Raw genomic sequence first — 16,688 nt, 5'->3', positions numbered from 1 at the left:
CATGTTTTTGATGATGGGTTATATTTTTGTGTCCATGTCTTCAACTCTGCCGCTTTAATCTGTTCTGGGGTTCCTCTCAATATGGGGTGGGTGTGGGGTTACAAAACTGAAGGCTACAGGGGGAAGGAAGAGGGGATTTCATACTTGTGGTCAGTCTCTGGCACGATGTTAGATTTGCACCTGTTTGTATTGTTTTTATCTTTCTGTTGCTCATATTTCAGAACTTGAGTAGAAAAACAGGAGTATTTGCAGATCTCTATTCTACCACTAAAAAGCGACAGAACCTATACCTAAAATGATTTGCTCTTATTTTTGGAAATGTGAACCGCCCGTGGTTCTTATATAGATATAAAGTGAATGCACCAAATTATTCTTCCAGAACACCAAGAGATAATGGGAAGACCTGGATTTCTGGAAGAGGGCTTCTTTGCTTGGTCTAAGCCAAGCCTAAGGTTACCAAGCGGAGCAGCAACATTGGCACACCAAACAAGCTTTGTGCAAGGGAGTGGAGACCCCTGTGAACCAATTCTGGAGCATATCTAGAGCTGGAAAGGTGTCTTCTAAGAGTGTTCTACCAAAGACATACAAGAAGAGCAGTCTGAAGAATTCACTGAGGGAATCCGCAGATAATTTTATTTCTAACCAGCTTCTCACAGATAAGCTAGTTAAGCAACTACTCCTTAAATGTCTCTAGTGCAACTGTTGCATGAAATCTGTAATATAAATGTAGAAACGTTACCTTTTCTTTTAGCCTTTTAACAACACAAAGAGCATTGTCTCTCCGACCTTTGTAGGCAATGGAAAAAATGCTTTCACTAAGTCGGTTTTCCTCACTGAAGCCATCAGTAGCAGTTTCAACTTCATTTGGTGTCCACAAAAGATTGTCACTGAGCTGATTAGGCATATTTTCTTGCTGAGGAATCGAAGTACTGCAAGGCTATAGGTTTCAAATAGAAGACATTACAATATTAGTCACTCATTGGGGGTGGGTGGGAATTGCAGCATTTAGAATTCATCAACCAGCACAGCCATTCACCATGCTGGCTGGAAGCTGTTGTCCAATAGAGCCAACTTTTCTAATCCATGTTTTCTAATAAATGCAAACTATATTGACATCCTACCTACTTTTACAGAGGTGTAACAGTCATTTAACAGTAGGGTATATATGTACAGTAGTCATACCCAGTGTGATGTAGTGGGTAGATGGATGAACTAGGACTCATCATCCTCATCCTCATCTCTTTCATAGTCTGAGTCTGGAGAACAGTGAAATATTTACACCAGTAAAAAGATAGTGATGTAGAAGAGCCAAAGTTGAAGGGTCAAAGCCTCTGCCCAGACCTTTTCATTAACAAGTATCATAATCTTCCATCCACCCACCCTCTTTTGGGACTTGTGCCTCCCAAGTGTATCTGCCACCCCCACAGTAGCTGAAGACCAAAGGATTCTCTCACTCCCAGCATATTGCCATGAGCTATTCTTGTTCTAATGTAAAGTCTTTTGAGGTTGATTGGTCTTGCATGGGCAATTAATCAATGAGCTAGTGTGCTGTAGACAATAAACTGCTAGACCAGGACTCCAGAAGACCTGGGTTCAAATCCCCTCTCAGCCATGGAAATTCATGGGTATTTTGGCACTGGTAAAGCTACTTTTTAAAGGTCTCACATATCATGGAAACCCTATTTGGGTTGCTATAAGTTGGATGTGACTTGATGGCATATAATACACATATATGTGAATAGGCAATATAAAGAACCAGGGGTCTTGTGGTGCAGTGGTTAAACTGAAATACTTCAGTGAAGACTCTGCTCACAACCTGAATTCGATCCCAACGGGGTCAGGTAGCTGGCTCAAGGCTGACTCAGTGTGAGGGTTCGATTCCCGGCTCCTGGGTTGCGCCAAATAAATCACCTAGTCTTACAGGGTTTTGAAATTGGTGTAATGTTTATTGGCTTATTTAACAAAAATCCTGTATCAGCAAATGTGTTCCAACCTTTCTCCCTGTCAAACAACAAGTCTGACAGGGGTCTCCATTCATCAACTTTAAACGGGTTCTCTTCATGTACGTTCCAAGGTCCTGGCCAGTCTAAAGAAACACCCATGTTCAATAAGGGTCCATTCTCCCAATAAGGGGATTATATCCTTGTCTTGCTGTTCCACCCAGGCAAGTTCTGGGGTGGGGTCGATCGTCTGCCAGGGTCCTTCCTCAGGGACATCTGCTGCATCTCCCAGATTCTCCATTCCAATCTCTCCCTCCTTTCCTTTTCTACTTTTTCCTTTTCCTCCCTTAATTTCCTCCTCCACTCTATTGTTTCTCTCTCACCCCAGTATGATGGTTTGTGTTCTCTCGCCTCCTTCTTGCATCTGCCTCCTCCTTAGGAACTCTTAGCTTCTCCACCTTCCCAGTCCACAGGTCTTCTATCCACATCCATTCCCAACCTGCTGGAAGTCCTCTCTCCTCCCCCTCTTTTATACCAGCCAGCCCCACCTCCACTACTGACCGCGCTTTTTGTCTCCTTCCCGCCAAATCCATCCCGGTCTCTTTGACCATTAACTCATTCAAATCTTCCTCTATCCTCCCCGGGTCTGGTCCAGGTGGTCTTGTCTTCCTGGGTGGGGGAATTGGTGGGGTTTGACTCTCCTTATCAGAAGAAGGCGGGAGGGACGGCACTCCTGTGAGAGACACCTGGCTCTCACCTCTGGTCTTACACTCAGCCTTCCATCCTTCCAGGTTCAGTAAATCAAGTACCCAGCTCACGGGGGGGGGGGGAGCAATGTGTAGCCTGCATAATTAAATTGTAAACCACCCAGAGAGTGCTTTAAGCACTATGGGAGGTATATAAGCAGGACACTTTGGTTTTGCTTTGCTTTACATAATCTCAAGACGAATACATGTGGAGTTAGTTCTTTGAAAAGTATATTATAATTTCCTGGTTGCTTGACACATCTTTCCAGAAATTGTAGATTCATGGCAGACATAAGCTCAATAAGCTTAACAAAAACAACAACAAGCAGAAGATTCTAGTAATCTGTCCTCCTCTCCTCCTGTTCCCCCCTTCCAGGTCTTCCTTTACTCAGCTTTTGTTGCCAAAGTAAGGGGCTACTAAGGGTAGTACTATACATAATGAAGCTCCCAAGCTAACCACCTTAGTTAGCAATGGTTGACAGGGGGAAGGGCTTTTCCCAAAACAGTCGCTGGCTGCTTCACAGATTTAAACCCATAAGTAGTTTATGGTTCTATTGTCCAGAGTTTTATTCCAACAATAAAAGCAAAATTGTTTTTCTCCCCCTTCTTTCTGTTTCTCCCAGCCAGGCCTCAAATGAAGGGGGGGAATGCTCCTGGTCTGGCCAGATATAGGTCTAGTCATTTTCTCTGAAAGACTGAACCCACTCTCTTCATTGTTTCTGTCCTTAAGAGTTCCATATGTAAAGCAAGCCATGTACTTCAAGCTCTGGTCAAGATTATTTCCAAAATCCTTCTATACTTTTCTGCTCTCTGCCCTGGGGCATTCACAGATTTGTGCCAAGATGGTGTCTACTCAACTTCTGCTTCCAGATGCGACTTGAAAGAGAGGCCAACCCCAGGGATCTCCCAGCCCCCCCCCTCCCTTCTTAGTCCGATTCTGTTACTTCAGATTTCACTTCTCCTAGTAAAAGCCCTTTCATCCCCAAGTTTGGGCGAGGTGAAAATTGAGTGGTCTCGGTCAGTTTCAGGAGCCCTTGCTGTGCCACAGGATCTTGCTGTGATGAAGCCCCGCCCTAATTCCTTTTCCTTCCAACATACATGGTTGGCCTATGCACACTTTTTGAAATGTTTATAAAAATGTATGAAATATGTTGGCCAGAGACTGTGCTGAAGCCAAAAAACAAGAAATGGAAATACTGTATAGCATGCATGTGCATCGCTCTTTACAACTCTCCAAACATTTGTCTCTGTACCCAGCCTAGATTTATGCATCTTAGAGGAACGGTGTCCTTTCTCTGCTAGTAAACCCCGTCAATCTGGTTTTGTGGTTTACTAAAGAAACATGTGTGCAAAAAAGTTTTTAGAATCTGACAGGAAATGCTGCTTAATCCTTGCAAGCCAGATTCTTCTTACTTCCTCCTCCACCCCCTTAAATGCCCAGGTTGTTTTCCACTGTTGTGTTTCAACAGTTGTCTTGGAAATGAACTCCCTTCAATACAGCTTTTCATAATATGATGAAAATGTGAATTATCTCAGAGAATATATCCTTATGCACCTTCAATGGGTACTGTTTACTTACAGGGGCAGTCCATCACAGAGGCTCCACATCACCATTGAGGATAATATGACATGTATTGATTTTAGGTGATTTTCTCCCTCAAGTACCAAAATAATTTGGCTAGCCTTAGACACTAAGCTCCTTGAATTGGGAAGTGAGTGCCATATGCTGTTCGTCCTCAACAAAACAGATTGAATACTGTTATTTACATTGCAACAGTTTCCCATTAGATAAGCAGCCAGTGCTTGTATTTCTTACCAAATCATACACTCTATATTTTTGTGTTGTCTCTTACGGGTTCCAAGAGAATGCCTACAAACATGTAAATTATGTTTAATTTAAAAAAATGTGGGCTCCTTCATTCACTAATGATGGAACATAATGTAAGAGTACTTTCAACTACCACACTTTGAACAACTAATATATTTCTATGTATATGCATAAATTCAAGACCTTTGTGTGCAGTGCAAATGACAGAAACCCTCTGAAAAATAACTTGGCAGGAAACTACAGACATCCTGACTCTCTTTCTAAGTGACACTACTAGATATGTATACCTAAAAGCATAGTGGCTGAAATCCTGTGCTTTGTCAACACAGGCAAGAGGCTAATGATGTACCATTCACTTGCTTCCACCGGGCAATCAAAGATTCTTGAGGGTACACCTATGGACAGGTTCATGTGCTTGAGAATCTCAGCAGAGACTCCTTAATTGTCAGCTCTCAAAGCAAGTAAATGTTACACCGTTTGCTTTCTGCCTGCTAAGCAAAGCAACAGGATTTCAGCCAATGTATTAATTGGCACACAGAAGTATGTTTTCAGTTAGAGGATACAAACATGTTAGGATGGGCACGCATTATTTGCTTACCTTTACATTTGGTGGATTTGAACGTAAAGAATGTGGAAGGTCCATGGAAGTTAGGAGTGGAGATAAAGGAATTATGCCTGATTCATCATTTAAAACAGAATCTGAAAATGGCAAAATATAATACAATAAGGTTTGAAGAACATTATTTATGCAACTCTGAGAACTCCACAAGAAAAAGATTGTTCTGAACATTTATGCCCAGTGAAGAACAGTTGGTTTTTAATCCTATTTCATTTTAAACTTGATGTTTCAAGGAAAGAGAAAGCCTCTAATGATTTGGCCTAATCCTCTAATGATTTGTTTACTTGAAGTAACTCCCACAAGTGAAACAGAAAATTCCCCAAAGAAAGTGGACATAAGAATATAACATATTTCTCTTATTTTCTAGGACCATCAAGATTCCATGAACTCTCATAACTCTGATAGGTTTACAAGTACAGTAAGTAGATTAAGCAGAAAACTTTTAGAAACTAATTTTAGGGAACCAGCATGGGAGAGTGGCTAGAATACTTGGAGTAAAAAAAAATCCCTTTTGACTATGAAGCACATTGGGTCATTTTTGGCCAATCTCTTAACATAAACTGTATCTCTGAGTTGTTGTGAGCAGAAATGGGCACGAAGCACAAACCATCCAAACTTTTTAAAAAAACAACACTATGAGTTGTGCTCTTTTAAAAATAAAACTAACCTCCTAGCCTCTTTCCACTGCCCCCACTTCCCACTGCCCCCGTCACCTATCTACCTGATCTGATAGGTGGATGCATGTGCAGAGAGAGAAAGGAAGCCAGACTGCTGTCTCTCAAGACAGCAACTGAGATGGAAGAGGAGGCAGCAGCAGGACCAGTTAGAGAAGTAACCGGGGCAGTAGGAAGGGGGTGAGGGGCAGCGGGAAGGAAGTGGGGATAAAACAAACGAGGAAGTTTGTTAATATCGCTTTAAATGTTTGTTGTTGGATCAGGTTGGGTTCGCTGGATCTGGCGAACCTGAACCAATGAACCAGCAATTTTTAACCAACTTCCTGGTTCATATTCAGATTTGTGCCCATCTCTAGTAGTGATATTAAAAAAGGGGGAAAGGGTCATGTACATCCCCTTGACCTACCTGAAAGAAGGACAGGATATAAATGTAACAAATAAATGCACTTAGACCCTATAAACCAAGTTAAGGAAAGTTATCTTCAGTTTACTTTTAAAACTTGAATATTAAGTATCCGAGTTAAAAACAGTGAATACCATTCATTATGAAAGGCCCATGAATTTCTGCAGAAAACAAAGCAAGGCCCTGATTCCCCTCTGAGCTGAGTGAAACATACATATTTATCTGAGAGGAACCTGTAAGTGTGTTAATCACAGTTAATAGCCCCTACATTACTATTTACTAAAATAATTTTTTTGCATAAATGAGAAAAATTGTTCTGACAGGGGGATTAGATGCTATTAAAGAGCTCCTCTACCTCTAACAGTTGTAGATAAGACTTAAGCTGATATATTTTTTTCAGTTTCCCAGCTATATGGGATGAGAAGCAGCATCTGCTGAATTGCTCTTTTAAGCATTTCTTACCTTGCCCCTGTATTGCAACTGATAGCTCTATATGCCTTACATTCACAGGAGGATATAAAATTCATAGGTTTCATTTAATCCAAATAAATCAAGAAGGGGCTAAATGTCAAGAGCTTGCTAACGTAAAACATTTAGAAACTGTACATTTAGTATGCCTATTACACATGTGGTTTAATGCTGGCCACTTCCCTTATGAGAACCACTTCCTTTATGAGTCCACCGAAGTTTAAGAGCTTAAAGAAAGTTCTAAATGCTGCCTCTACCTGAATTTTGTGACACTGGTGCTTCTAATCCATTTTCCAGGTCCTTATTTTTATTCCCAGTTGGATGCAGTGATGCATTCTTCTGTTGAGGGGTCCAGACTGAATCATGAGGGGGTGAGACTGACTTCCCTGTAGAAAACACACAAAGAGGATCTATAATATATAATGCACCGTCTCTCATACATACACAATACACCGTCATACTGGTGAGGTATTCTGCTATTTATCAGAAGGTTTTGGAAAATGAAGTAGGTATGACTATCTGCTCAAACAGGCCAAGATTTTCATTTATTGACCTAAGTTCATCAAAACATGGGGAAACTTTTGAAAAAAACACAACCTACAAACAGTATTCAGAGCCACCACAAAAATACAACAAATACAGCAAAGGACAAAAGGGACCCCCCTCACCACTGCAGGACTATACCGGATACCTTGCAGTTGTGGCCAGGTATACAGTGGGGTCTTGACTTGAGAACTTAATCCGTATTGGAAGGCGGTTCTCAAGTCAAAAAGTTCTCAGGTCAAATCTGCATTTCCCACAGGAATGCACTGAAAACCATTTGATCCGTATCTGCTCTTTTCCGTCCATAGAAACTAATGGGAAGCTGCTATTCCGCCTTCGACCACTAGAGGGGGATATTTTGTTTCTTTTTTTCTTAGGTCAAGAAAGGTTCAGGGAAGGCAGGGAAAATACAGTCCAGGCAGTACAGTACCAGGCAGTCCGAAGACTGTCTCCCAATCCACTCTGTAAACGCTGGGAGGAGTGAGGAAGCAGACATGCACCCTTTTCACTGGCCAACAGTTAACTGAAAGTTCAAATTTTGCACTTTCCCTGCCTCCCACGTGGTTTTTTTCAGTTCTTAACTCAAATCTAAGTATGTAAGTCAAGTCAATATTTTCCTATGAGAGTGGTTCTTAAGTCAAAATGTTCTTAAGCCGTTCTTAAGTCAAGACCCCACTGTATATTGGAACCATAAAACGCAGCATTCACATCAGAATCAAAGAACATGAGAGACACTGCAGACTAAAATAACCGGAAAAATCAGCAGTAGCTGAACATGCTCTAAAACAAGCGGACATGAAATTCTATTTCAAAATACTGTACTGAAGTACTGGACAACACCAGCAAGCATTATATTAGACTGCACAGGGAAGCCATGGAAATCCATAAACACCAGTTTCAACAAAAAAGAGGAAAGTCTAAAACTTAATAAGGCCTGGCTTCCAGCACTGGAAAATACAGCCTGCAAAAGGTCAACAAACTCTAACCAGCCACAAGGACCAAGGATCATTGTACAAAAAAGACCAGCTAAAGACACCCATCAATCACAGTGACAGATAATCTCTCCCTCTTATGACAACAATACATCCACAACAAAAACACGCTGATCACCATCATCATCCTATCTCCTGAATAGAACAAAAACTGTTCCCACAGCTATAAATACTCAACTATCCAACAAACAGCAACAGAGCATGGAAAGAGTTCCTACTCCAGTCTTCTGAAGATGCCAGCCACAGAGACTGGCGAAACGTCAGGAAGAACAACCTTCAGAACACGGCCAAAGAGCCCGAAAAACCCACAACCACCATTCATCAAAACTCTTTCAGTGATCCAGGCAAATGGAGAAGTTACTCCTTTTTTTCACTCCTTTGTTTCATCCATAATCCGTTTCATCTGTTGCAGGATGAAATGGGGTTCGCACCTCGGTCCAAGAGGCTGTGAACGCGTCCTTGAGAGAGGGAGTGGTCCCTACCACCTTGAAAGAGGCAGTAATTCAGCCAGTCCTAAAAAAGCCTAACCTGGACCCAGGGCTGGTGGTTAACCAGTGGCTAACCTCCCTTATTTGGGCAAAGTGTTGGAGCGGATTGTGGCCCGCCAACTCCAGGCGCTGCTGGATGAAACAGATTTTCTGAATCCATTTGAATCGGGTTTCAGGCCAGGTTTTGGTACAGAGACTGCCTTGGTCGCCCTGTATAATGACCTTTGCAGGGAGAGAGACAGGGGGAGTGTGACCCTGTTGATACCCCTGGACCTCTCAGCAGCTTTTCACACCATCGACCATGGTGTCCTTCTGGATAGGCTGGCTGGGTTGGGAGTTGGGGGCACCGCTTTACGGTGGTTCTGCTCCTTCCTAGCTGACCGTGTCCAGAGGGTGGTGCTGGGGGACAGTTGCTCTGTCCCATGGTGTTTATGTCATGGGGTTCCTCAGGGCTCAATACTGTCCCCCATGCTGTTTAGCATCTACATAGAACCCCTGGGAGAAGTTATCAGGTTTGGGCTGAGGAGTCAGCAATATGCTGATGATACTCAGCTCTACCTCTTGTTTTCCACCAATCCAGGTGAGACGGTTTCTGTGCTGAACTCGTGTCTGGACCTGATAATGGACTGGATGAGGGTCAATAAATTGAAACTCAATCCAGACAAGACGGAAGTGCTGTTAGTGGGTGCTTCGCCAGACAGGCTGGAGGGCCATCTCCCTGCCCTGAATGGGGTTACACTCCCCCTAAGGGACAGGGTCCGCAGCTTGGGGGTGTTCCTGGACCCCAGTCTAACTCTGGAAGCCCAGGTGGACTCAGTGGCCAGGGGCGCCTTCCTTCAGCTGCAGAAATTATACCAGCTACGGCCCTACCTGGACAAGTGGAGTATCGTGACAGTTACACATGTCTCGTATACATTACTGCAATGCGCTTTACGTGGGGCTGCCTTTTAAGACCTGAAGGACCACCTCCTTCCATATGAGCCCACCCGGCAGTTAAGATCTGGCCAGGGGGCCCTTTTGAAAGAGCCATCCCTCAAGGAGGTATGAGGGACGGCTTGTAGACAAAAGGCCTTTTCTGCAGCTGCCCCCAGTCTATGGAATGCCCTCCCGACTGAGATTCGTCTGACACTGACGCTGATGACATTTCAGCACCAAGTCAAATCCCTCCTGTTCCAGAAGGCTTTTAATTGAAATAATACCAACTGTGGGTCCTGATGGCAATTTTTAAAGTATATATTTTAATTGTTTTATCTTTTTTATTGTTTTTTAATTGTTGTAACCTCCCAGAGATCTTTGGGTAGTATAGGCAGCATATAAGTCAAACAAACAAACAAACAAACAAACAAACAAACAAGAAAGAAGGAAGGAAGGAAGGAAGGAAGGAAGGAAGGAAGGAAGGAAGGAAGGAAGGAAGGAAGGAAGGAAGGAAGGAAGGAAGGAAGGAAGGAAAGAAGGAAGGAAGGAAGGAAGGAAGGAAGGAAGGAAGAAAGAAAGAAAGAAAGAAAGGAAGGAAGGAAGGAAGGAAGGAAGGAAGGAAGGAAGGAAGGAAGGAAGGAAGGAAGGAAGGAAGGAAGGAAGGAAGGAAGGAAGGAAGGAAGGAAGGAAGGAAGGAAGGAAGGAAGGAAGGAAGGAAGGAAGGAAGGAAGGAAGGAAGGAAGGAAGGAAGGAAGGAAGGAAGGCAGCAAACCTAGATGGGAGATTCTAGAATTTGCAATGAAGGGAAGCAGTGACTCTGCATGTAACTGATGAGTCACTGTCAGCCACTCTCACTCTAGATACTGGCATGTCACAGCCCCAGTGAAGACACATGGTTGTCTAATACTGTTTTGCAAAAATGCTGTAACCAGAAATTGTTCAACATATCTTGTGTACAAAAGAGGAGAGAGGAAGCCCACAGCTCATATTTGTGATGAGAAATTTATCAGTCCCCTGAGGTTACATTTGCTTTCTTTCACTTCATTTCAGTATTTGTAAGGCTGCACTTTCGGATTTACTGGTTGGTTTTGAAAATATTCTAAGTGGCAACTTAAAATGTGGGAGACAAACTACTCTGAGAAGTGAATATAGGTGCAAGTGACAATAATATGTCAATGTGCTTCTGGAATACAGTGGCCTGGAGCTTTGAAAAGTTACTTTTTGGACTACAAGTTTCAGTATCCATCAGTGAGCATAGCCGTTGGTTTTGATGGCTTGGCGATTGTGAGAGCTGTAGTTCATTCAGCAACTTTTCCCCAAGCTCTGTAATTGCTCTCATATGTAGGTACAGTGGTGCCCCGCACAACGACGATAATCCATTCCGGAAAAATCGTCACTATATGGATTCGTCACTATGTGGAACAAAGAAGCCCATAGGAATGTATTGAAACACATTTAATGCGTTCCTATGGGGAAAAAACTCACCGTTCTGCGAAAATCCTTCATGCGGCCGCCATTTTCGCTGCCCGGTAAGTGAGGAATCCGGGCAAAAACACAGCGGGCGGCCATTTTATTTACCCGGCGGCCATTTTGGAACAGCCGATCAGCTGTTAGAAAAAACATTGCTATGCGAAAATCGGTAAGCGAAATGCTTACCGATCATCGCAAAGCGATGTTTTACCATTTAAAACATTGCAATACAATCGCAAAAATGATCGCAAAAACCGATCACAAAAAACACATCGCTATGCGGATTTGTCGTTAAACGAAGCACTCGTTATGCAGGGCACCACTGTATATCTTTAAGCACAGAATGGCAGTGTTCAGATCTGAAGTGAAACTATTTTATGTTGTGTGCACGAATCACAGCAGTTAAGGCTCAAGCTTGCTCACTCCCCTTCTTTCCTTTCCTCATTTATATACCATAGAGATGGCCTGAAATCTTTTTCTTTTAGTTACAAAGGAACCACAGTTCTTTTATAATCTCAGGTAGGGAATTATGAATACGTTGGCTCAGCAGGCTCAAAGCCTGGCAGCAAGTAATTTCTTTCATCAGATTTTAGTGCAATTGCATTTATGGAAGTTTATGAGAGATCCCGATCTCACTGCCTACAGTTTGCAGCCTTCTGGTGTTTTTCTCATCATTTCTTTAATCTCTTTGCTTACCAAAGCTTGTCAGTTAAACTACAGTATAGCTGCACAGAGCCTTCACTTACAACATACACGGAGTAAAAACACAAAAAGGGGGGGAGGTAAGAAAAAAACTGATAGCATTCTAAGAGCCAAAGTCCTGTTTTCTCACTTAATAACATTGGGAATCTCCATTAAGGGACTTGATAGGTTGTATGTACAGTTTGGAAAATGTACTGTTGGAGGATTTCCACAAACAAAGGGCATGCTTGTGGGGGGCAGTATTCTGTGACCCCCAAAGTGATGTTTCTGAATGCCACTTGTATGTACTTTTACTTCCCCCTCATCCTTCCTTTCCTTCAAGTAGTGGGAAGTAGATGGACTCTTTCTGGTTTCTGTTTTATATATGCAGTGGTGCCCCGCATAGCGACGATAATCCGTTCCGGATAAATCGTTGCTATGCGGAAACGTCACTATATGGGGCAAATGCGTTCCTATGGGGGATAAACTCACCGTTATCCGAAGATCCTCCATAGGGCCGCCATTTTCGCTGCCTCGGTAAGCGAGGAAATCGCGCGAAAACACTGTGGGCAGCCATTTTCTTCACCCAGCGGCCATTTTGGAACAGCCGATCAGCTGTTTTCCAAACATCGCAATGTGAAGATCGGTAAGCGAAACGCTAACCGATCATTGCAATGCGATGTTTACCCATTGGGAACATCGCAATGCGATTGCTTTTGCAATCGCTAAATCCGCATCACTATGTGGATTTGTCGTTAAATGGGGCGCTCGTTATGCAAGGTACCACTGTATATACAACAGAAACCAGAAAGAGTCCATCTATTTCCCATTAATTGAAGGAAAGCGGTGTGTGTGTGTGTGTGTGTGTGTGTGTGTGTGTGTGTGTGTGTGCGCGCGCGCGCGCGCACGCGTGCACGCACACGTATACACCAAAAAAACTACATTTTTGCAAAGCACAGGATGCTTCCAAGCATGCCAGCATTTCCTTTTTGTTGCTCAGTGGCCCAATCTTGGCTACAAAAAGCAGTCAGAGTCATCAGGTTGCGTTCAGGCTTAGAAGGAGTGATAAGGGTGAAGAACAAGATACTGATTGGTGATGGATGACTGCCTGATAACGGAAAGAGAAAAAAATGAATTACTCACACTCAGCAATCACTTGGGCTGCCTGATAGAGCTGCAGTTCCTGCAGGAGTTCCAGCAGCTGTTGGACAGTTGCAAGCCTCATTCCCCACCACCACATCAGCTCTCTTGTTATACTGATTCCGGCCTTTTCCATGCATTTGATTTTCCTCAGCTCAGTTTGGTCCGTTATGACATAGGATGCTAAGAAGAAACACAGAAAGACTGGTTTAGAAATAAGATTCGAAACAACAACTAAGCAGGAAAAAAAGCAACTCTCATCTCTTTCCCATATAAATAGAGTGCCCAACAAATTAGATTTCTTTCAATGAGAAAAATATTTCTGAACTTACAGTCAAAGGCTGAGATCCTATCTTTGATGATGGTAGACCACAAAGCCCACTGGAATAGCTCCATGGGATCTCAACAAGAGAAAAGGATGAGATGTCCAGCTGACAAGGTGGCCATCTCAAGGAGACTTCAGAAGTAGACTGGTGCTTGGATTCCCAATCAGCATGTCTTAGGATCATGTAAATGTTCAACTAGGAACCATATGCCTAAAGAGGACTTGCTTACCTCCATGTACAAGCAGGGAAAAGGTACAATGGAGAGTTGAGCATCTCCTCCTGTGCCCCAGTAAAATCTTGGTCAAAGATCCTGGACATTGTTAGAAAACATCCATAGTCTTTTCCAGAACACTGAACAGATTTATCCATATTACCTACAGACATGGTTTTGCCTATTGTATACTTTGATTTTCCCAACATGTGGGATCAGTTCTGGAATGCAGGATGCTTTTCAGATTTGAAAGGCAAATTTCCAAGAGGATAACTGAGAGATCTTATGTATTAGTTCCTTGTGTATCTGCCAGCCTCAAGAACAGGGAGAGGAAAGAGAACAAGGGATGACAATACATGGATCCCCTGGCATTTCAGAGGCCAGGATTATAAGAACAGAGCTACACTGTAAATTGTTTAAAATCAGTCAATTACATATAATTTATTATTATTTTAAAATATTGGTTTAGAAATTGTTATTTAACTCATTTAATGTGACTAGCATTAATGAGTTAAGTAACAATTAATATTTCACTTCATATTAATTTGTCACTTCAGGAAAATTAGTTGCTTTGTTTCTTTCTTTCTTTGTTTAATTTAAAACACATGCATTAGACATGAATTTGTTTTACAACAAAACCTCTTAACAAATTAATTTTCAGTTTAAAGCTAGCAAGCTAAATTTGAGGGGCTGCTAAGCTCTGGCAGTTTACCCTTGCATGAGCACAGAAGGAAGAAAGGACAGATGAAACAAGATTTTAAAGCACCAGAGACCAACTGAATACCAGTGAGAAGCATCAAGGAAACAGGGCCTGCACAGACACACCTCATGCAGGTCCATCAACTGCACCTCCTGTGCCCCATTAATTGCCACAGGAAGAGATGGGCAGGCAGTTGTATATTGGAGGTACCTGCCATGCTGCACTGGGATCACAGTAAGCCTGTTGACATTTTGAAGCTCCTATCTGCTTTTGGGCCTTGCTACATGCTACACAGGGTACCCACTGTGGAGTAGTGGGTAGGATGATCGACTCAGGAGACATTGATTTGAATCCCTGCTTAGTCATGGAAGCTTCTTGAAGGGGTGGCACTGGCAAAACCATTTCTTAAATATTTCACTTACGGTACCTTGAAAGTGCTTATTAGGCTTGCTGTAAGTGAAATAACACACATGTGCTGCATACTACTGACTTAATTTTTGAGCTTGGGAAAATCATTTTTTGGACTACAGCCGCCCCCCCCCCAAAAAAAATCCCTGAGTTAGGTGGGCCTTTTGGTCTGACCCAGTACTGTACAGATCTTCCTATGTTCTTTTGCTCTTCCAAACCTCACTACTAACAGGAATAACTGAGTCACAAAACTGTCTGAAGGGCAGCATCTTAGTCTGTTGCAGCAAAACCAACAATCCGTCTTGTGGCACTTTAAAGACCATCAAGTTTGCTTTGGTATAAGCTTTAGCAAATCGTTGACCACTTCTTTAGATGAATCTGACACACTGGGCTACTGTCAATGGAAGCTGATACCAAATCAAACTTGCTTGGCAAATCCTATCGGTATTTCCATAAGGCTTATGTAACCTGCCACACCTAAACTGTAGCTAATGGACAAGGCCCACAGATGCATCTCAGTTGCACAACTGGGCACTGGGCCAGGCATGCAACCAAGAGGCATTCCATCACCTTGTCAATTAACCATGGCAGTTATGCAAACTGTATGCGAAACCAATAGCATTCTAGCTGCTAGTCTTTTAAGAAGTCACAAGACTCTTCCTTTATATCCATGCCCAGTTTGGAGAGGTGCATCAAATGACTAAAGTAAAACAAAGCTGATCAAAATAAAAAGGTATATATTTTAAATATTTTAAACAGCAGGTTTCTTTTGCCTGGTCATCAAGCAGTGTTTCTTATTTGCCACAGGTGATGTGGCCAGTGGCCATTTATACAGTACTGCTTTCCAAAGCAGTCATGCAAGGAGGAGGAGTACTTGGACAAGACAGAAAGTACCTGCCCCTTCTCACTTGACCTAGGCTATGGCTTCTCACTGCTCACATGTGAATCATGCAACACCTTGTACAGATTTTTCCAAGAGGTTAGATAGCTCTGTTAGTCTGTTGCAGCAAAACCAGAAAAGAGTCATGTGGCACCTTAAAAATAAAAAGATTTATTAGGCCCGAGCTTCAACAGAGTATAGCACACACTGCTTACGATTCACCTGAAGTACAGAACTGTAATCTACCAAGATTTATGCCAAATTTAAATGTGTTTGTCTTTAATATACCACAAGTCTGTTTTATGTTGTACAGAGCACACTGCATGAGACCACGGTTGCCCCTTCCTGAATGGCTGCATTGCATAACAGTTTTGGACAGCACAAGAACGTAAGTGTCCTTAGGGTTGATCAAATTTCTCACAGTGAATTTCTGAAAGCTAAACAGCACCAGATGTTGAAACTTTTCCTCATGAGAGAGTTGCTCCAGCTTTTTAATAATTCTACTGGCCTTTTTTCTACACCTTAAAATATCCAACAGACGACAAGCTTTAGGAATGTGGTCTAGTGACACACCACACACAGGACATGACTCACAAGACCCTGGGAATGAAGAGGAATGGCTGAAGTAACAACTGCTTTCACCCATGAAAGGCATTTCCTGAAATGGCCATCATAAAAAAGAACTGGGTAACCAACCTGGAAAAATTGTTGTAGTTAACATGACCTGCTTTTATGAGCAGCTTGGCTCCAGGTTAGAGTAATTCCAATCACAATGCCATTATCTTTTATTTTTTTAAAAAATCCAAAAACATCACAAACATGGTGATGGAAATAGAAACAAGAGATCCAAAATCCCTGTGTTGTAAACTGTAATAAAAGTAAGAAGTAGTTTGTACATAAACTTGCATACCCACTGTGTCTCATAGTGACAACAGTTTTTGGAATGGATTACAGCTCACACAGCTTCAGAAGAAACACTGTGGCACAAATAGTTGCTTAAAATGCCCTCTCTCTTTTTGAGTGGTTGTAGAATGCATTGCACATCTTGGTGAAGCCAGGTTGATCCCTTCCTTCTTGTCCTTCTGCCGAGGCAAATATCTTCCTTTTCAGGCAGGTGTTTCACTAGACAGGTCAGAAGTTGCTATGCTTTTTAATTATGGTTTTATTTATTTATTTTAACAATATTGTATCTTACTGCAATTTCAGTTGTATTTCTCATGTTATTTTATGTGAGCTGCCATTCTTCCATAAATATA

General features: G+C 42.3%; 1 protein-coding gene across 2 annotated transcripts in view; it reads right to left on the bottom strand.

The window, feature by feature from the left end:
• The window catches only part of IRAK2 (interleukin 1 receptor associated kinase 2), a 34,335-nt gene that overhangs the window by 15,211 nt on the left and 2,436 nt on the right, over positions 1-16,688 (bottom strand). For both annotated transcript variants that reach the window (XM_020791419.3, XM_020791420.3), the window contains exons 2-5: positions 12,911-13,090; positions 6,936-7,064; positions 5,113-5,213; positions 740-937 (exon numbers count right to left, since the gene is read on the bottom strand). In XM_020791419.3, coding sequence (XP_020647078.3) covers positions 740-937; positions 5,113-5,213; positions 6,936-7,064; positions 12,911-13,090 — 608 coding nt within the window. The remainder of the gene's footprint in view (positions 1-739; positions 938-5,112; positions 5,214-6,935; positions 7,065-12,910; positions 13,091-16,688) is intronic.

This window comes from Pogona vitticeps, chromosome 2, assembly GCF_051106095.1.
Source record: "Pogona vitticeps strain Pit_001003342236 chromosome 2, PviZW2.1, whole genome shotgun sequence".
In the NCBI taxonomy this organism is placed as follows: domain Eukaryota; kingdom Metazoa; phylum Chordata; class Lepidosauria; order Squamata; family Agamidae; genus Pogona; species Pogona vitticeps.
Note: the sequence above shows the minus strand (reverse complement) of the source record. Positions and strands in the feature narration are given on the sequence as shown.